The sequence below is a fragment of the Arvicanthis niloticus genome, chromosome 2 (assembly GCF_011762505.2).
Source record: "Arvicanthis niloticus isolate mArvNil1 chromosome 2, mArvNil1.pat.X, whole genome shotgun sequence".
Lineage (NCBI taxonomy): Eukaryota > Metazoa > Chordata > Mammalia > Rodentia > Muridae > Arvicanthis > Arvicanthis niloticus.
In genome coordinates this window covers 75,104,894-75,126,113 of record NC_047659.1, presented here as the reverse complement: position 1 = coordinate 75,126,113, position 21,220 = coordinate 75,104,894, and the positions used below count along the sequence as shown (strand labels likewise).

General features: G+C 41.5%; 1 protein-coding gene across 1 annotated transcript in view; it reads right to left on the bottom strand.

The window, feature by feature from the left end:
* Nucleotides 1-594: 594 nt before the first annotated feature.
* Pamr1 (peptidase domain containing associated with muscle regeneration 1) overlaps nucleotides 595-21,220 on the bottom strand; it is an 88,742-nt gene continuing 68,116 nt past the window's right edge. The window contains exons 7-11 of the mRNA XM_034496421.1: nucleotides 9,235-9,447; nucleotides 7,529-7,595; nucleotides 4,214-4,446; nucleotides 2,757-3,049; nucleotides 595-1,640 (exon numbers count right to left, since the gene is read on the bottom strand). Coding sequence (XP_034352312.1) covers nucleotides 1,104-1,640; nucleotides 2,757-3,049; nucleotides 4,214-4,446; nucleotides 7,529-7,595; nucleotides 9,235-9,447 — 1,343 coding nt within the window. The 3' untranslated portion in view covers nucleotides 595-1,103. The remainder of the gene's footprint in view (nucleotides 1,641-2,756; nucleotides 3,050-4,213; nucleotides 4,447-7,528; nucleotides 7,596-9,234; nucleotides 9,448-21,220) is intronic.

Here is a 21,220-nt window from a genome sequence, read left to right as displayed (position 1 = left end):
ATTAGCTACTCTATATTAAACATTCATGTTGCTGTAACCTGAGGGAGATAATTGAAGATGAGAAAGGTTCTTTTTGCTCATGGTCTCAGAGGTTTCACTTCATCATGATGGGAGTTATATGAAAAAAAAAAAAAAAAAAGGTAGCAGCTTGCATCGTGGCTGCCAGGAAGCAGAGAGAAAAATGTCTGCATTGGCTGGCTTTCTGCTTCTTCCTGTTTATTCTACCTGAGCTAATAGGTTAGAGTGTGGGAAACTTCCCACATTCAGGGTAAGTCTTCCCTTCTTAATTAATCCTCCTGTGAAACAGCCTTCCAAACACCTAGAGCTGGGCTTTATCAGTCCCGGCACCTCTCAGTCCAAATGAGATTGCAGGCAAGATTAACCAGCACGGCACTCATACTTGCCTCCCTATGTATTATCTGACTTGCCTGTCCCATGACCCTCCAAGCTCCAATGACTGGTAAAATAAAGACGGCACTTGACAGACAGATTGGAAAATTATACCCCTTGGCTCTATGTTAAAGGGCCCTCACCAAATTATTACCTCAAATTCATATAACTCATGAAAACAGCATGCAAAAATGAGAGCATCACTTTTGTAGGTCAGAAGCCAACCCTTGTTTTATTGAAATGTGTACAGAAGATTGGAAAGGAAAAGGATCAGAAACTCTTGTGACAATGTACACAGGAGCATGTGCCACACCCAAGCTCCTTTCCCTGGGCTGTCATGCAAGCTGTTCTTTGGAACGTTGACTGAAGCTAGGTGCATCCCAGGCCTTCCCAAGTCAACCTTATCAACCCAAACTGATTGACAGTCACATCACTTTGAGTGGAGAAGGAGCAGGAGGTTATCCTTTTATTTACATGGTCTTCTTTGAAGAAATCCAGTTCTTGCAAGATCTAGCATCTTTTAGATGATTCCCAAGTAGTCAGGAAGACAGTTCCCTGACAGAAAGTAAGCTCTATTCACCTTCTATTGAGATAAGTCCCTGAAACCAGAAGCCTTTCAGTAGGCAAGATTATGGGCAAAATTACACTTCAGGTCCACACCATATATACAGATGGATGCTAGGATAAAGCTTCTCAGTGGCCTTGTGGCTGGTTCATTTCATGTTTCTCTCAATCCAGTCTTTGAAAGGCAATACCTTTGTGAAGGCTGTGGATAGGCCATTGCTACATGTCTTGTCATAGCTCCAGCTGACCAGCCCCACCAAATGCCAACGTGGCTCAGGGGATGCTCGGCCTGGGAAGGACAAAGCAGCGATGCCCCCTGTCTCTGCAGTGCAGATGTCAGAAGGGGTACTGGGGTCCTTGCTGGCACAGAACATGTTGTCAGTGACACTAACTGGAATGCCATGGTCTTCATGTTGTTCCTCACAAAGCATTGAGTCTACCACCCTGACCACTCCATAATGTAGGGTGTCATTCTTAAAGCCAGGGCTCCTTACGTCTGCCAGGATGTTCCAGCCAGCCACAGTGATGTGGGACTCCTGAAAAGAGGTGCTGAGGTCCCGAGTGGTAGCCAGGCAGATGGGTTGGACACGGGTACTGATGCGGGCCTTGTCTAGGAGCTTCAGAATGGCGATGTCAGTGTCAAGCAGGATAGGGTCATAGTTGGGGTGCAGAATGATAGCCGAAATCTATAAATGCAAGGAAGAGATACCAGCGGTAAACAGACAACTCCAGTGTGGACAAGAAGAGGCCGGTTAGGGGTCAAATTATTGAGAGAAACTGTCTCAGTGACAGCTACAAATTTTTTTGTAGCTTTGCTCAAGGAATCATAGAAAGTAATTGTTGTATTTTCACAGTTGTCAATTCAAATGCCTACTGGGGCCAAGAAGGTGGTATTGAATAAGTAGAGTCCTCAGGTAAGGTCATAGAAGTTTAGTGGTCATGTCCCATCTAAAATAGGCAGATGATATTTTGTACACTGCTATACTAAGATGTGACAAGCATTCTGACTTTACCAGAAAATGGAACCCAAGTCTTTCTTGGAAATACCTCAAATGTTTAATGCCTAATCAACTAATTAAGAACAGATATGCTATTTAGCAGAATCCATGCATTAGCCCTACAAGATACTAGTTTATAATCTCTAGCCCATTAAAAGCATCTCATGTACCTTTAAGGATGTATAAGAAGAATGGATAGACAGGTATAAAGAAAAATAGGGTAGGATATACAGATGGACAGATGGATGAATGGAAGGAGGACACAGAACAGGTGAGAAGTATATTATACTCAGGCGTATCTTAGATAAAACTTATGTCCTCAAAGCCTACTTGTGATAAATCTACAAATTCAAATATAATAGACAATTACTTCTCTTTTTCATTCAAGAAATTAATCTACCTTGACCTGGGTAGCTGGGTCACAGTAACAAGTCACAATATCCCTAAAACAAATAATTTCAAACAGAGATATCCAAATAAATAGCTCCATCAATGTTTAGTATATTATAATTTACAGTAAATGCCAATAAAGTAATGTACATTTTAACGTAAGGTGAATGAGTTTTGAGGACTACAGTAATAGTTATTACTTAGTTCTACCTTATTTTCAAAACAAGCAAAGTTGTGGAGGACCACTTCATGGTTTGCTAACTCCCTATTAGAGTCTGTTAGAGTCTGTCTGAAACTCTGAGCCCCTGTGGCATGCCAGGCATAGGGATGGATACTGAAATGCTAAAGTGATGTGGCTGACATGGGCCCTGTTCTTCTGCTCTCATAACTGGTTAAGTCAAAGCTCTTTCTCACCCGTAAATTCTGGATGGTCTTCTCATCCCGATCATCATCCCTGTAGAATTTTCCCAAGACAACCTTGAGGTCTGCTGTCTTGATGATGGTGACCTTCCCCAGCTCAGTCACACAGTGAGCAGCTACAACCACAGTACGCTCATTTACCAGGGCACCACTGCAGACCAAGAACCATGCACCTTTATGTAGACCACCATCATGCACACCACTGGTCCTCCGGTAGATGGCTGCCTGCCATGGCCAGCGGGTCCCTTGAGTCTTTGGAGAATCAATGCTCTCGATTTTTCCACAGACTATGGAGAAAACATCAGTTTGATAGGATCAACTCAGACTATTACTATCTGAACACAAATGGTCACTCAACCAAGACAGTACAAATCTCAGTAAACCAACCTGTCTTTTTTTTCTTTTGGTTAATCATGTGCATACAGATACATGTGCACATATGTATGTGAAGGTCAGTAGTGGATGTCAGCTATTAGTAACTTCCTTGATTTCTCTTCACATTATTTACTGAGGCAGGGTCTCTCACTGACCCTGGAGCTCACCAATTTGGCTGAACTGACTAGCCAGCAAGCCCTAGAGATCTTTCTGCCTCTGTCACTCAGGGATCACAGACACATGCCCCGGTGCCCAGCCAAACTCATGACCCTGGCACTTGTACAACAAGTCCTTACCTGCTAAGCTATCTCCTTAACACCCCTTCCTTTGGTATTAATCAGCTACCTTACATGTCATTGGCTATAAAATCTAGAGTTAAAAGTGAAGGGTTTGTAGTTCAGTGAAGTTATCTGGCTCCTTAGAGCCTTGACTTCTTTGTCTAGAAAATGTACAGGGAAATAATAATGACTTTAGGGGCTTTCTGAGTCGCCCAAATGGGATGATGTAACAGACAAAAATCCCATGACTGTCTCCATAAGCACGGCCACAACAAACTTTGCCACACCATTCCCTTTCCTCAAAGAAGATGAAGAGGGTAGGTGAGAATGTGCAAGCCTCTAGTCCAGAACTTCCACATACTATCTCATGTTATCTACTATCACATCATTTTAATTCATGTCAGTTAATTAATTCATTGGAGACTGAGTGTGAAAGTGGAGCCTTGACAAGGTTGTGAAGATGACATAGGTGGAATCCTCTCACAGTGTTAGCTTTATGCCCACTTGGTATCAATCACTGGTCTTTTCTTTTTTCTAAATATGATGAAACATTTACAAGAAACAGTTCCTCTAAGATCTTATGAGCCAATCTCTTCTGCATAGTAAGGTTAAGCCAAAAGGAGGGAGCTTGAATTTCGAAATTCCAAAGGTCACTAAACTGAGGGAATCAATGGGAGAAAATCCCCTTGCTCAATTAAGCTTTCCATAAAAGTCTTCCACAATATTAACAGCAGTTCAGTTCACAAGTGGCCATGAAAAAGGAAAGAGGACCAAACTCAAAGATGAGCCTTGACTCACTTGGGATACAAGTTGGGGCCCGCCCACTCCACTTCCCAGTTCTCAGGCATGTCCTCCTGCTGCTTCCCATGCGGCGGTAGAAGGGTGAGATGCACTCGTACTGGACCTGGGTGTGCAAATGTTGGTATCCAGGGGGCAGGTCTCCAAAAGGAAGGGCTGGCTTTTTGGTAGAGACATCCTGTAGTTTCTGCTTGCTGAAAGCCGTGGAATAAAGCTGGTGTAATGGTGTCTCTCTGGATCAAGGCACACAGGGCCAGGGAAAGAACAAAGGCAAGACTTTAGCATCCAGTTCTCATGATGATGTTGGTTATAGGAGAGAAAAAACCTCCCATTTTCATTTTCTCTCCCTTTGCTTTTCTCCCTGTCTTTGTCTATCTACATTCTCTTTCTTTTCTCTCTGGTTTCTTCTTCCTCCTTTCTCTCCCTCTATCCCCCTCTCTCTCTTCCCTCCCTTCCTCTCTCTCTCTCTCTCTCTCTCTCTCTCTCTCTCTCTCTCTCTCTCTTGCTATTGAATAAATTTTCTTAATGTCACTCAATGCTGTAGTCCTTTGCTCCTGGCATTCTTCCAAGTACCTAGGATTTTAAACCAAACCAAATAAAGTCTGATATAATATTATGATATATATGTATTCTTTGTGTAGACACACACTGAGGGGAGAGGGGGAGAAAGAAAGGGAGAGAGAGAGAGAGAGAGAGAGAGAGAGAGAGAGAGCATTTAATTGCAAAAATAAACAAGAAAAGGAATTAATTTGAATGAGAGAAAGCCAGGCACATTCTTTTCTCTAAACATTACCGTAATGGGACAATATTAGGAATTGACTTGAACTAAACTATGTTGATACAGTAGCTTGATTTGCCAATTAGAAAATGTAATTAGTTTACCTCAGAGACTAGAACTTTCTCTCAGGCAACACTGCTTAGGAGAAATACAAAAGCTTGTGTGTAAATGGGGAAAGGGGCATTAACTGAGCTTCAAGTTGAGCCCCCTGGAGACTATCTGTAGGGAGAGACACATATCCTACAGCTTATGATTGCTTTACATTGGTACATAATGGCTGTCAGGCGGCAGACTGGGGTTCCTTCAGGAATTGATGTGTTCATCCCCATGTAATAACAAGTGGGGAAATGAAGCCTAGAGAGGCACTTGTTGGGGGGGGGGTGTTGCTTTGGAGCATAGTAAAGGAAGATGACACCCAAGATAGCATTTAACGGTCACCATTTTCATCCTAGTATCTCTATCATATCAATTTCATGTTGTCTAAGATGAAATCTATTTCTTGTATCTGTGGTGTTTGGCTCAGGAAACATTCAGTCCACAGAGACTTCATTCAACAGATATCCATGCTATGTTTATAGCCAGGTCTAGGAGCTTCTGAATGTACAGCATGCTTACCTTTTGGTCACTAAAGTCTATTTTTGTTTCGAGAAGCTACAGAATCTAAGAATACCCCCACTTCAGCAGCTTGCCTTCCAGAAAGACACTTTAACTAGATTTTAGGCTTGCTTTCTCAATTGCAGGAGTCACCTAGCACCTTGCTACCCAATCTCCTATTAAAACTACTACAACAGTAGGAAGCCCTATTGACTCTTCATGTAGCTCAGGACTCCTGCACAGGTGGCATCACCTAAACACGGAAAGCATTGCACTTAGCAGAGAGCCCACTCCAGGGAAGCCACCAAGACAGAGATGAGAGAGTCTGTATTCTACCGCCATTGTTCCCAAGGGAACACCTTGTCTGGAGAAAGGCAAATACGGGTGAGAACCTGAGCAGAGGTGAGTGTGGTCAGCAACCCTCACTGAAGGACAATCCAAGTCAGCTCTGTTTAAACTGACATCTTGTTCTGGAAATCACCTAACTCCTTAGAACCTCAGCTTCCACATAAGCAAGGATATGTTAATAAGATGCAAATAATAATAAAAATACACAGCTTCTATGGTTACTGTGAGCACTAAGTAAATTAATACATGTAAAGTGACAAGAGCAACATCTGGCACACAGCTTCAGTGTCATCTGTCAGTGTGGTTTTAATCCTCACAGCAATCCTAAGGGGTTATTAATTACCCCTGTTTTTGAAAAAGGAAGATGAAGGCACATTTAACTTCAGGAAATGTTTAAACGTAACTAGGACTAAAGAGAGGCAGAAGCAAGTTTTGAACCCTTAACTGTTAATCCAACTTATTCATTTAAGTACTATTTACTGAATGGCTTCTATGTGGCAGACATGGTGGCAGAGAAAAGAGGGAGAAGGAAGAGGAGGAGGAAGAAGAGAAGGAAGAGGAAGAGGAGGAAGAGGAGGAGGAGGAAGATGATGATTATGGTGAAGGTCATAGAACACCAGGTAATGGAAACAGGCTGATGGGGTGTCAGGACACATGTGATGTTACTAGTTTTATTTAAAATAATAGCTGGGGACTGGGGATGCAGTGGTAGTAGTAGAGTATTTATCTAGCATAAAAGAATAGTCAGAGATGATCTCTCCGTTAGGTGAAAAAGAGCCGAGAACTGAAGAATGGAGGTTGGGTAAGCCTCTGCGAGATCCAGTAGAAACAAGTTTCCAGATTAAAGAAGCCACAAGTTTGATGTTTCTCAAACAGAATTGTGTTTAGACTGGTAGAAGGAAACCAAAGAGATCTGTACAACTGCAATAGAGAGGGGATGTAGAAGAGAGTAGACATGGCCTCCTTTCTCACTAGCAGGTAGGCTTCATCTTTCTTCCCAAGAAGAACATTGAGTATACCCAAGAGTCCATGTCTCTCATCAGAGTCCATGTCTCTCATCAGAGTCCATGTCTCTCATCAGAGTCCACGTCTCTCATCAGAGTCCATGTCTTTCATCAGAGTTCATGTCTCTCATCAGAGTCCATGTCTCTCTTCTCAGTCATTTATCTCTAGTTTCTGAGCTCCACAGCCTACCCCATCTGATTTCTCACCATCAAGACCATCTTCCTACATTCTAGCTGGCTGCAGGATTTAGCAGGATTGCTGGCTCCTAGAAGCTGCCATAATAGCAAAGCAGTCATTTCAGGAAGACTAAAGTATTAGAATCCAACTCCTCAAAGATCATCAGGGAAGCCCTGCTTCTTCTCACCAACCATCTGCTTTCCCACGATCCAATAAAACTTGTACTTCTTCCAATAGTAGCTTCCTCTTAGCCAAAAGCAGCTGGCTAATGAGCCTCCATCTAACAAGCCCCATTCTTTCATGACCAGTTAGCACTAAATGTCCCTTAGAAATGCCAGGCTGTCTTTGGCCAAACACAAGTGGAGAAGGGAAATAGCCATTAGCCTTGAAAGAGTTCAGGTGCTTAGCCTCACCTTGACTGAACCTGCATCGAAAGGATTCTCCTTCTCACCAGGTCTGAGATCTTCGGTTCCCGGCAGGCTAGAAACAGATAAACCATGCTGTATGATGCTTTTCCGTCTTCACTGGTCACATCATGCCATCCAGAATAACACCCGACTCCCACCCTTCCAGACACCGTGCATTCATTCATAGGTCTCAGAAGCTGCATGGGCTAGAAAAGCCTCAGCAGTGTACTCAGCAAGATGCCAGCTGCTTTTCAGCTGGGAGCTGCTTCTGTAGGACTCAGTAGTCTCCTCTGAAAATCTGTTCCTCTGAGGTGACTTGGGACAGGGGTAGTTAATAGATTAGGGCCATCTGTTCATGGGAATGGTGTCAGCAAACTAGATCATAGTGGAATAAAACTCAAAGTGAAGGTTCCAAAATAGAGCCCACAGAGGGAATTAGGAAGCCCTTGTTTAAAATCAGACCACAGTGCCAATTATAAATAAGTCTTGAGTAACCAACCATTCCTTGTCCTGTCTCTGCAATGAAGGTCCCTAGCAGTCACCAGAGGACAACTCAGAGCTCAGTTTCAATTCACTGAAATCTTTCCTTTTTTTTTCTTCCAGGGAAAATGAATCCTTCCCATCTCTCTTTCCCAATCTAGCAGCCAACATTTGTCTAATTAGCAACTTAGAGTACTTTGGTTGTATTAATTTGTAAGAGAAAAGTTGACAAAAAACCCTCCAAGGACATATGCAACACCGTTCCCATACTTAATGAAATAAAACATCAGGCCTTCTGCTGGGAGGATGAAAGTTGCTTCTGGCAAAAGTCTAAAGTGATTTATCCCTTTCACATTTACCCCTTTTTTCTTTTTCATTCCTTTCCCCATGGTTCAGGTTGTTGACAAACACCCAGCAGAGAGGGTGACGGGGAGGGGCAACGGTCTTGACAATCTAGGACATGAGCACACTCTCCTTCTCAGTAAAGAAGGCATCAGCCTGAAATGACCAATGAATAAAGTCAGGGCAAAGCTGCCTCTCTTCTATGGAGGGCTCCAGCTCCCTACACAACAGCCCAGGGCTTCCTGCTTCCAACCTATATTTTAGATGTTACTTTCTAGATGGCTTGCCTTGAGCTTACCGTAAGACAGACACTTCCACTTCTGTCTATACCCACTTTTTCATCCTTTCATCTGGAATATTATCCCAGCTCTTCCTAGCATCCTTAAATCCATCCTGACTATGACCAATCCTACCTCCCTCACACTATCACCTCTATTTCAGGAATACTGATCTCTCTCTGTTTTCCAAACTACTCATTCATTCGTTAGAAGTTTGAAGGTCTGCTGTCTTTGGTTTTAGCCATCAACATCTGTAGTGTCCCCTCATATAGGTGACCAGGTACATGTGCTTATTGGCTCTTTTATTAAATACATGACAAAAATGGATGCGCAAAGGCTTACAACTTCTGACCTTGGATTTCCATATCTAAAACCTAGCCTTGGCATCTTCCTTCATCATCTTAGGCAAGATGAGAGTGAAGTCTTCTTGGGACCCAAGAAATAAGACACAACGTTTTTAAAGGATATTCTCCGAGCCAGGAGTTACAGGAGTTTAAGGATGAAGCTACAAGGAAACATTATTCCAGGGACTTAAGCAGGCATGGGAGCTGTCAAAGAGTTACAATGACTCTATGCTCTATGCTGTAGAATCCAGAGATGCCGGTGAGTTACCTTTCATGCAGACAGGCTGCTTTCCTGACCACTCTCCATTCTGCTGGCAAGTCCTTTTCTCATTGCCACTCAGAACATATGAACCATTACAAAAGAAAGACACAACCGTGCCAATTTTTACATGGCGCTCATTGAGAAGTCCGGGACCTCCTGTGATTTTCTTGAACCCATTGACTGGGCCTGCAAGGTCTGAGCAGTTTCTTTCTTCAAGGACTAGAAGTGAAAGGATATGGGGGAGGAAGAACTGTTAAAAGTCTGAGTCATCCAGTTTTAGAATAGATTCTTTTCACATTTCATTGAATTAAAAATACATTGTCAGGGAGCCTGCTAACAGCAGTGCTTAGAAGAGTCTCCCAAGGAAAATTCATTGTGGAGAAGCATGTGGTAGGCATGTCATCTGCTTGCTTCACGATTTATTCTTAAATGAAAAGAATCATTCATTGGAAATATAAATAAGTTTGACACTAAATCTGGGGTCCTAGATGACATTTGTTTATTTCTTTCTCAAACTGCAGAAGCTGGGCAAGCCTGGACAAATGTAAATATGCCACTTAGATTTCTCAGTTAGTATATGGTGGTTATTATGTTTTGATGGTGGTGTTTTATATGTTTCATTTCCCAACACTCGTGCAATTAACCCCCACTCTACCATTGTCCTACTTATGGTGTGTACTCAGGAAGTAGAATTGATTTGAATCAAAAGTATATATCTAAAATGGATTTAGACTTTAGATTCAACTCCAGGAAGAAAACAGTACGCTAAAATTTTTAGTTTAAAAAAAAAAAAAACCAACAAAATAACAACAAAACAACCAGGGTACAGGGTACTGGGTAGTGCTGGAGAGATAACTCAGAAATTGAGAGCACTGACTGTTCTTTCAGAGGACTTGGGTTCCCAGCATCCACATAGTAGCTCCTAATTGTCTGTAACCTTTGTTCCAGGAGCATCTAACACTTTCGTCGGGCCCTAACCAGCCTAGAGAAAGACATATAAACTCATGAAAAATCCAACATTTGTTATTGAATTTGGAACCAATGGCTCTAATAGCTTCCCTTGTCTCTTTCTTCTTCAATATCTATTTTATATGTATGTACATTTTGTTTGCATATATGTGTGCGCTATATGTGTGCCTTGTGCCTACAAAGGTCAGAAGAAGGGGATCAAATCCCTTGAACTAAACTGTTGAGAGCCACTCATAGAACTTAGATTCTCTGCAAAAGCAACAAGTAAGCCATCTTTCCAGCACTTATCCCTGCTTTCTTTTCTGTCATTTCTTCTACTGACTCACTCCTCTGGAACAGTCCCCCAAGTAATGCAATTGTACATTCAACAGGCCTTGTGTCCTATAACTGCCCCAATCACCTTCCCAGCAGCTTATTTACTTGCTCCCAGACAAGAAGAGTATTTCCATTTGGACAATACCACTAAATTATTTTTTAATCATAAATAAATGAATGAATATTATTTCTATATGCCACTTGGGAAAATTTCTAGAACTAGCCAAAGTCTTGTCCTTCCTTGAAGACTGTCCCTAGGCCATATGGTAATAGATCAGTCAAAATCTGTGTGCCTTGGGGTTATGTAATACAATCACCTCCTCTTGTGAGCAATCCTAAGCTCCTATTTTAAGTGTAAGAAAGGGACCTTTCTGAGCAAGCTGTTCAAAAATACTGAGATGCAATAACAAGGAAGTACAGTTTTAACATCTCAAGTGGACTCAGAAAACCTCAGTGCTGTGTTTTGGGAATGACACTGGTGTGGGAGAAACAGGCAGAGGAAACATCAAGTGAGGCTACCTTCATCTAGTACAGATGCTTCAGTTCTGAACACATAGCCAAAAGTCCACTGCTGGGGCCTTTCATGAAAGGTATGAGAGGCAGTGTATCCCACATGCATGTTTAAAACTATAGAATTAGTCATAACATAAAAATTGAGAGATCTTAAGTCAAGTTACTGGCATTTAAAATGATTCAGGACTGAAATGTTTAAATCTATGCTTCCATATGACAACAATTAATTGGGGTTTGGAGTTGATAAGTACTGCTTTGCCTACATGGGACAGTTATTTACTTGGTCATGACCCCTCCCAACTAGACTGCCTAGCTATGACTTTTACCTAAATCTGTGCCCAATTAGTCAATGTAAGAACTGAAGTTTAAGTATTTACAAGCGTTGTTCTTCATCTATTTTGAGCTTTGCTCATGGCCAAGAGAGACAGAGAGTCCTGAAATACCAGAGAACTAAAGATTTCAACTGTACTCACATCAGCTTCAGCAGAAGGTGAAAAAACTCTTTCTGCTGATGGTTGGACAGGTAAACCTGAGACCTGGTTCTTCTTTCCTTGGAAGAAGGCATTTTCATGGTCTGGTAGACTCTCATGTCCTGATTTGTCATGGGATAGGCCCTCAGGGTGTGTACATCTGCTACATTTACTGTGAGTTTGAACACTGAGAAGTTGTTGAACTTTTAGAGAAAATAAAGATTTATAGTTTTGAAGTTATTTGCTTCTCTCACTGGGAAAGCTTTAAAATAAGAATGAAAGAGAAGCTAATTTGGAATATATCACTACCCAGCATGTGAGGGTATGACTCTATTCCCACAATTCTTCAGTGCATACATTTTCCCAAAATAATACAAAAATGTATACATTTGTCGAATCAGATCATATGTAAACTTTTCATACAGCACATCTTACTTCTGAACTAAGTAAAACCACAGGTACCAGAGCAGCTGAAACTTGGTGAGACCTTAGGATGGAGAACTCTGAGAACACTTAGTGGACTTAAGTTATTGTATATAGAATGCCACCAAGATAGAGCTAAGCATACGTCTAAGTGATGATCCATCTAAGTGATGATTCAATGGAGTGAATGTTTGTGTCTCCCTCAAAAGCCTTCTGTGGAAATTCTAACTACTCCCATAGTGTAGCATTCAAACATAGAATGCTTGGGAAGTAATTAGATCATGAGGATAGAATGCTTATCATTGATATTACTGCCTCTGTGAAACAGAATCCAGAGAGTTTTCTCCCCTGTCTTCCTTCATGTAAGGAGACAGCAAGATTGCAACATCTATAAATTAGGAAGTAGGTCTTTACTAGACAAGTCATCTAGATGCTAGTGTCTTGATCTTGAACGTCCTAGCCTCTAGGACTATGAGAGATAAACATTAGTCAGTCGATTTGTGCCACTCTGTTGTAGCAGCCCCAACTGACCAAGATGGAAGGCAAGACCATGTAACTGGAAATCAAGAGAAACACAGACTAAAGAAGGAGAATCATAAAGCTCTAGATAATGTTGTTTTGTGATATCACTTTAAGACGTAACTGTGCCAAATATCCTCAAGGAAACCAAGGACAAGATGAATAACTTTAGCAGAAAACTATAAGCCTTAAAATATAACCACAGGAAAAATCTAAAATGGAAAAGGACAATGATGAAATAAAAAATTCAGTGGATAATTTAATAGGAAATCCAATGAAGCTGACAGGTACTAATAAGCAGAAAGAATACTTACAAGGAAAAAAAATCACAAGGGAGCTTAAACGGCCAAAAAGGTGAAAATATATAAGAAAATAAATGTGTGTAGGCAAATAAATAAATATGTATGCAAATTGATGTCTCTGCATGAGAGAAAATGGAGACTGGAACAGAAGCAATGATGAGCTCCAAAATCGAGTAGACTCGGGCTTCTAGGTACCACATGCAGTGTCTCACAGTTTTAATCCTGCACACTGAAACCGTACATTTTCACTCCTATATCAAACAGCACCTGGACATTGTCTCCTCTCTCTCATTTCCTGTATTTTCCAAAGCTGCACACCTACTTATGATGCTTTTAAAGACAGTCTAAGATTTGGTCTGTCCACTGTTGTTTCTCCTCATTTAGACATCCCCCTGGTGGGTATACAGACGGTCATGGCTCATCAGAGGTCCTTCCCACAGGTTTCAAAGCAATCTCCATTCCTCCATGTGTTCTCTTTTTAGAAACCTTTGTATCTCTCCAATTGGACAGATTCATGATTCTCTTCTGTTTGATTTTTTTTCCAAGGGCTTTATTCTCATTTCACCTCATTGGTACAGATATTTCAGACAAAGCCAACAGAGAATTTAAAATATCTCTATCTCTGGCATTAAGGAGCTAGAAGCTCTGCTTTGCTAAGTAGAACATTCCATGATTAATAATAAATAGCACATTGCCTTGTTCTTTTTGATACTCAGCCTGAGGATAGAAACACATTCAATTGGGCATGTCCTTTATGCTAATTCATGAACAAAACTGTCACCAGAGGTGCACTTCTCTGGAATGTTGTTTCGGATGAACATTTAAAGACCTTCTATATTCTTAGTCCCTACCTCCCTGAAGAGCACCGTATGAGGTGGTTTGTTATGGTGCCATTTTACAGGCACAAATGTGACAGCTTAGTAACTGCTCTCATCTTGAATTCTACAGGAGCCCCTACCAGGTTTCTCATATCCCTGTAGCAATACAAGGGACCTGCCTTGTACTTCTGTGTCTTTCTGCTTATAGCTGGCATCTGCATCCTTCAGCAGACTGTCCTTGGGTATGAAAAATAGTTTGCCCAACTGAAGAGAGCTAAAAAAAAATTTACCTTGATTTTTGCCTCATCCTTTATCCAGCCAAAGGTTACCAATTCGATGGGTATGTCCCTTGAACTTTAATTTTCACTTTCCAGATCCCTGTGGGATCAGGTTGCATTTGAAAACACTCTTGACTGAATTCTTCCCCTTCTGCCTTCTCCAGTTCCCTTACTGGCTGATCCTGGGAATGTGTCATTTAACAAAAACCAAGTCCCAAACGCTTGATCCAGAAGAAACTAGCCTAAAGTGGCATTGCTGTTTTCTTAGCCCCTAGTACCAGGGCCTCTCATGCCTTCCCTTCTTGGCTCTGCCATCAGTAATGAGAAACATGGATAAGAAAATAACAGGTAGACCCTTAAAGAAGGGCTTCAGCCTCCATAAACAATCGCATGCTCAAAGCCAGATCCATTCCAGCCAAGCTATTGTACATGAAGGGGTCAGGTAGTGTAGACAATGAGATTTCTCAAGATGAATAACAAAGACTGCTCAGGATTCTCCCTGATAGCTTCATGCTGTCTACATAATGTGATTTTGTACAGCCTGTAGCATGAAGAAGACCTCTGCAATGACCAAGACTGAAGTTTCAATTATAGATCTGAGTGCTATATTTAAGTTGATTTAAAGCAGATACAGTTATAGTGTTTTTCTCTCTTCTGATTGGTATGGTAAGAATCACTACTGACAGCTGAGATGACCAAGGTCAGAGATCTATAAGAAGTGGAGCTGAAGATGGCAGTATTATACCATATGTCACAACCTTACGGCATTGTCTCCAGGAAGAGTGATTCTCTGCTGCACATTAATTGCACCTCTTTCTGGTGTTCTCTGGGCAATAAGTGACATAGTCTATGGCAGAAGGAAGTTCATATTGGAACTGCCTCACCATTCCCTGAGAGTTAGCAGGCCCTGGGCAGAGCCCAGCCTTGGAAAGACAACCTGCCCTCTTCCCTTATATCATTAACATATCATATTCCTGTCCACAAAGGAAATATATTTTATGAATGAATCTAGAATTTTAATATGACACACTAATCTTCTATGAATATTTATCATTTTCCTTTTGCTTAGACCTCCAAGCTGTCCATTCAGGTTTTTAAGTAAGGCTGGTTAAAACACTGCTCAAGATCAAAGAACCACTTAATTTGCTGTTCCAAACTTCTTCATGTCAGTCTTTGGAGGACTGAGGTGCTGATCGGTCACAGAATATTAACAAGTGACCCCTACTTGTGTATCCTTTAAAAACATTTTTATTGTTTCAGAAATACATACATGAATATGATATATTTTGATCAAGTCTACTCCATATTCCCCCCCTCTAGTTTCTTCCCTATTTTCTAACCCCACCACCTTTTCCTCCCAACTATATCTGTTCTCTCTCTTCCTTTCTCTCTCTCTCTCTCTCTCTCTCTCTCTCTCTCTCTCTCTCTCTCTCTCTCTCCTGTCTCTCTCTCCTGTCTCTCTCTGTGTCTCTGTCATCTCTCTCTCTCAAAGGTGGTTAGTGTTGCTCATATGTGGATGGGTCCAGGATCACCTACTGGAGCATGGGTAGCCTTTCAGGAGCTGTGTCCCTGAATAAAACATCTTCCTTCCCCATCAGTCATCAATAGCTTCTCGGCTATGGGTGGGACTTCATGAGTACTTCCCCTATCCATGCTGGAATGTTGGCCGACTCAATTTTGTGCAGGTCTCATGCAACTGCTGTGAGTTTATGTGTGCAGACAGACTGTTTTTTTTTTTTTTTTTTTCTTTTCAAAACCAGAAAGTGGTGTTGGTTTTGGCTTATTCTAAAGACACTTGTGTACCCAGCCTCTCCTCAGCCTTACTTAAGCACTCTGAAATAAAAAGGACTCATGGCATTCCATCAAGTGATTCTGTGTGATAGCCATCACTTATTCTTTGGGTCTGAGTTTTACCAAACAAAATCTCTGTCAATGAAGTAAATCCTGATCCAGGCCTGGTGTGATCCCAGGGACTTAGGAAGCTGAGTGAGGGAAAACTGAAAGTCCCAGACTAGCCTGGACTATAGAGGAGGTTCAGTGTCAGTTCAACTTAGACTCTGTCTCAAAATAAAAAGTGAAAGTGGTCTGGCCATATGGTCTAGTAGCAGAGTGCTTCCCAAGAACATGTGAGATCCCACATTCAACCTCCATCCCTGTAAAAATAGTGAAGAAACATCTTAGTAGTTCAATTAGATGTTAAAGGGCTGGCACTGTAAGAAACTCAGTTTAACTGACTCAACTCATTATGACAGAGAAAAGGAAGATACAACAAATGAAGGTGGGGGAGTAAATATACACACCTTTTTCATTAGCACCAGCTTACCTGTGACTTAAGGTTTTTATTCTAAAGTCACATCAAAAGATAGCATGCCAACTGAAAAATAAGCAAGGTAACCAAGGGGGCTGAAAGTGACTCTGAATAAGACATAAAGGGCCTCAGCAAACATGAGCCAGAGCAAGACCAAAACCCAGCACAGCAAAAAGTCAAACACTGTAGTTTCCTGTCCAGCATCTGGACCTGTAGCCTTCTGTTTTATAGCTCACATGGCCACATCATTGGCTCTCTATCTATCAAACTGCATCACCAGATTTTCTGAGTCTCTACAGAGAGCAGATAGTGGGGCTCCTCAGTTGCATAGTCATTAAATCATGTGTGTGTGTTAGGTAAAGAAAGAGTGTGTGCATGGAATAGACACACATATGTATACACACACACACACACACATAGGCTATAGAGCAGAAAGGAGTTCAGCTCAGAATAAAATGAATGCTTATACCTCTAGATAAACTTGTGGTGACTTTTGTCTAATCTCTCTCCTCACCATCTTCTTCTAATTTTTATTCTAATTTGTATTCCACTTATTATTTTAAATTAATTATTATTCTGTATATTCTTGATTTCACAAATTGTCTATAGTGAATCACAATATAATGCAAATTATATTATTATTATTATTATTATTATTATTATTATTATTGGCAAATTTTAGTCATGAAATATTTGTGAAAGCCAGGTTACCCGCTGAGGAAAAGTTGCGGCTGGTATTCATCCTCCACAAGAGTGCCTGAGCATTATAACAAAGGACTCAGTCCCAACATCAATAGAAGTCGCTATCCTGTGCCCTCCCTGTGATGGGAGCTGCGACAGAGGTGTATTAGTTTCAATTCTTAGCATCCTCTTCATATCTACCAATCTCACTCATCACCAAAAGCAAGGAAACAGCTTGTGACAGTTTGGGCTCTGTTTGGAAAAGGCATTAATGTTCTCACTGAGGCTTTGTGAATTCTGAAACCTGATTTAACACAAAGCCAGTGCTCAGAGACAAGTGGGTGATGGCCTCTTTTCTTTTCCACACTTTTTCTTACTGGGTTCATGGTTGAATTTGGTGCTTCTGGACCAATGCACATGTGTTGTACTCTCAAAGGTCATCACTAACCAGAAATAATGACTTCACCAAAGTCTCTTTTTATCCCTTTCCAGCCAATAGAATTCTGCTTCACCCATGTTTTCCAGCCCTCTTTGGGGGCCAATGAGGTGCTACCCATGTGAAGTTATGCTTGGATGGCACACACTGCTATTTATTCATCTGGCAGCAATTTGGAGACTGAGGCTTAATTGGCTATTTGATCTTAATCAGTATTGTCTTGGGTCTCTGGGACACTGTGTCTTTCAAACAGCACTTTCCGGTGCTTGGATGGCCTATTTAAAACTGCCCATGTCCAAGAGACAGTCAACATTGACAAATTTTCAGAAAGTCTTAGTTGTTTAATTTCTTGTCCCAAGTCATCTTGTGCTAGAGTAAGTGGGCCACTTACATGATCTGAGAAGCTCAATAGATCTGTTGCTGTATCTGCTTGACAGCTATAGTTTTTTCCAGTTTTCTTCAAATTTCAGGGATTTTTTTTAAGTCATGGTCAAGATGGATATAGAACTGGGAGGATAGCTCAGTAAATAAGATGTTTGCTATGCAAGCATGAGGAACTGAGTTCAAGCCCCAGAACATGAATAAAAATGGGATGCGGCACATGCTTGTAATTCCAGCACTGGGGAAGAAGGGACTCAAGGAACCCTGGGGTTTTCTAATTAGTAACCCCTGACAAGTTGGCAAAGTCAGTGAGAGACACTCTTTGTAAAACAAGATAGATAGCACCTGAGAAAGACACCTAAGGTTGACCTCTAGACATCTGGACATGTCATATGTGCACATACGCATAAACACACAAACACAGACACGCATACACACAGATAAGAACTCTAAACTAACGGGTGAAATATCTCCCAGTAGTTCACAGAATCAACTTTTCGAAATACAGGAAATTTCACTATGATCATCCCTGGACAATTCTGCTGCTTAGCCTTGAGTGTGATGAGGGTTGCCTTGCAAAAGGGTCCTGAGGTGCTGAACACATTCTCTCCTTGGAGATTATAGCCAGTGTCTGACATATGAGAGGCATTCAGTGCCCAGTGTGTTAGGTTAGCACTGGGGAATCTGAAGTGGGAAGATCTTGAGTTCAAGGGCAGCCTGGGCTACCTAGTGAGACTCATTCATTAATCCTCAACACCACTATCGAAGCTGTTAGTAAAAGTCCTTGCCAGAAAATCTACCACATTCGTGACCCTTTCCTCTGTACTAGGAAAGTGCTAAGGTTAAGAGTGTTCTAAAAGGAGGAAACAGTACACATCATATACCTCTGTTTTCCCCAGTATCTAGTTTAATGAGCACCCAAAAACATTCCTAAATTAATCTGTAAAGTGACGATGATGCAAGTATCTGCTGTGCTATAATGTTGATAAAATTGTGTGGATAGAATTACATGAAGCCCAGAGGCTGGGCTATATTAAGAATAGACAAGCTGAGTATAGAACTGCTTACATCTGTAATCCTAGTACTTGGAGGCTCAAGGCAGGACTTCCAGGAGTTATACATCAGCCTGGGATAAAGAGTGAGTTCTAAGCCCAGCCTGGGCTACAGAGTAAAATCTATCTAAAAACTGGAATTTTAAAATGTATAGGAAAACTGGGGTACTGAGGAGTTGGGGAGTTGTCTCAGCCAGCTAAAGTGCCTGCCACACGGGCATGCAGACCTAAGTCTGGATCCTTAGCACCCACTTACCATCTGAAGATGGTAATGCACTTTGTAAACTCAATACTTAGTGGGTAGAGACAGGCAGATCCCCCAAAATTCACTGGCTAGTCAATCTATTCAAGTAGTGAGCTGTTTCCATGACAGAACCTGTCTCAAAAATACAAAGGGGAGAGGGACTGAGAAAGACACCGGATGTTGACTTCTGGACTCCACGGGCATATTCAATGGACATGTGCACCCATGCATACACATAAACAGAATAGAGGAGCTAGGCACAGTGGTACATGCCTGGAATCTCAGGACTTGGAGGTTGAGGCAGGAAGATTTTAAGTTTGAGATCAGCCTGGGTGACATAGTGAGACCCTATCTCAAGAAAAACTCCTGTTTTAGTACATGGATACCAACAAGAATGCCTTGGAATTTGCAACAATGAAATTTTTACCTTTTAAAGTTGGTGAGGATCAGGCAAAGAGTGTTCTAAATGGCAGGCCTTTATGAAAGACAGGGGTTTTGTGGCCTATGTCTAGAGCTGGAGTTCATCTGGGGTTGTGGCCACAGGAATATTTGTCTCCATTTCAGGTTAATTCTTTGGTGCCCCCACTCTCTGTGGGCACACAGCCCATCCCAGCTCTAATGGATTACCTACCTCTTAACCCAGGACCTGCATAAAATCTGCTCCTGCATTAAGTCCTGCCTCAGTGACCTCATCTTCCAAAACAAAAGCCAAAAGGGTCAGGACAAGGAACAGGCAGGTGAACAGAGCCCAAGCAACCCTACAACAGATGGCCCTTCCCACATGGTCGGCTCTATCCCATGTTTGTGGGAGCAGTTCAGCTAATGAGCAATTTCTATGTTGTCACCTATCTCCCCGGGATTTGGGGGAACACTGTTTGCTAACCTCTGACTAACAAAGCACTCTCCCCCATCACATGAACTCTCCAGAACTTTACCCTACATGAAACAAGAGACAGAGGGAGGAAGAAAGGGGTTGCAGAGTAGATGGAAATAATCAATGAATGATCAATATCTATTTATGCATATATAGAAATATCACATAGTAGTCCATTATTTATATATCAAGAGGGAGGAGAGGAGGGAGGGGAAACTGTGGTCAGGATGTATTAAATGAAAAAAGAATGTATTTTCAATAAAAAAAATTTTTAAAAATCTTTTAGATATATAGGCAAAAAGAACATATGATTTAAAAATAAAATATTAGATTATTATAAAATGAAAAAAGGAAAGGTCTAAAATACTTTCTTCCATGTACCAAATCTTAGTAAAATTCTATCCAAATGTATCGTTTGCATTACTGACATTACTTGTCATTTTAAATGATGTGGAATATTTGAGTGATTTATTCACTATAACTTTATAATAAATTTTAAATGGCATTTTTGTTAAAAGAAAGTTTTAATAATCATAATTTGAAAATAATTGCTTCTAATACTCTGTCTTTCATGAATCCCTAAGCTTCATCCCCATAATAACCTAGCATTATTATAGAAAATGGTGGTGATTCCATTTTTAAGTTGTCCCACCTGGCCCATCTCTGGATAGCTTATATCAATTCCACCACACTCATTTACCCATCTATGATGGGAGACATGGCTGCTGCCCTTGCCCATCTATGATGGGTGATATGCCTGCTGCCCACTAGGGGTCTCCTACATTCTCTGTGCGTCAGCATTCTTGTTTCCATAGACCCTCCCAAAGTTCCCAATGGCTCATTGTGATGAGAAACTCGGGCTGCTGCTTTGAAGCTCAGGATAAAGTGGGCCTCTCATCCTGCTCTTTCTCCCTGGACCTTGGGACAGACCAGTGGGAAACCTTCTGAAACTCCAAAAACCCCAATGGGTCCAGATTCACCGTTTTACTTTAATTGGGGAGGACCGATTCGTTTTGTTCCAAGGAGCGTCAGAGCTTGCAGTGTGAACATTGTGACTGAAGATTTAGCCCATTTCATTGGCCTTCATTAGGATGCAGGGGGAGAGCCCAGCTCTGTCAACTGGGCCAGAGGAACAAAGACAACATGGAAATTGGAGCAGGCGATGAATCTCTCACTCTCCACTCTTTCAAAACAAGATTCAGACCATTTACTAGAAGACTTGCTTTGTCCTTGTGCTCCATACAATGAAACAGGAACCCTCAGAGGAAAGAAAGGACCTCGTTTTCTCACATGGTGGCCCAGGGATCCTGGAGGTCATTGAGGGTGTTGGCAGGAGGCTAGCTGGGCTTGAGGGCTAAGGAGGGGCCATTCCCTCTAGTTGGGTTTCTGAGAAGGTCACTCAAGAGCAA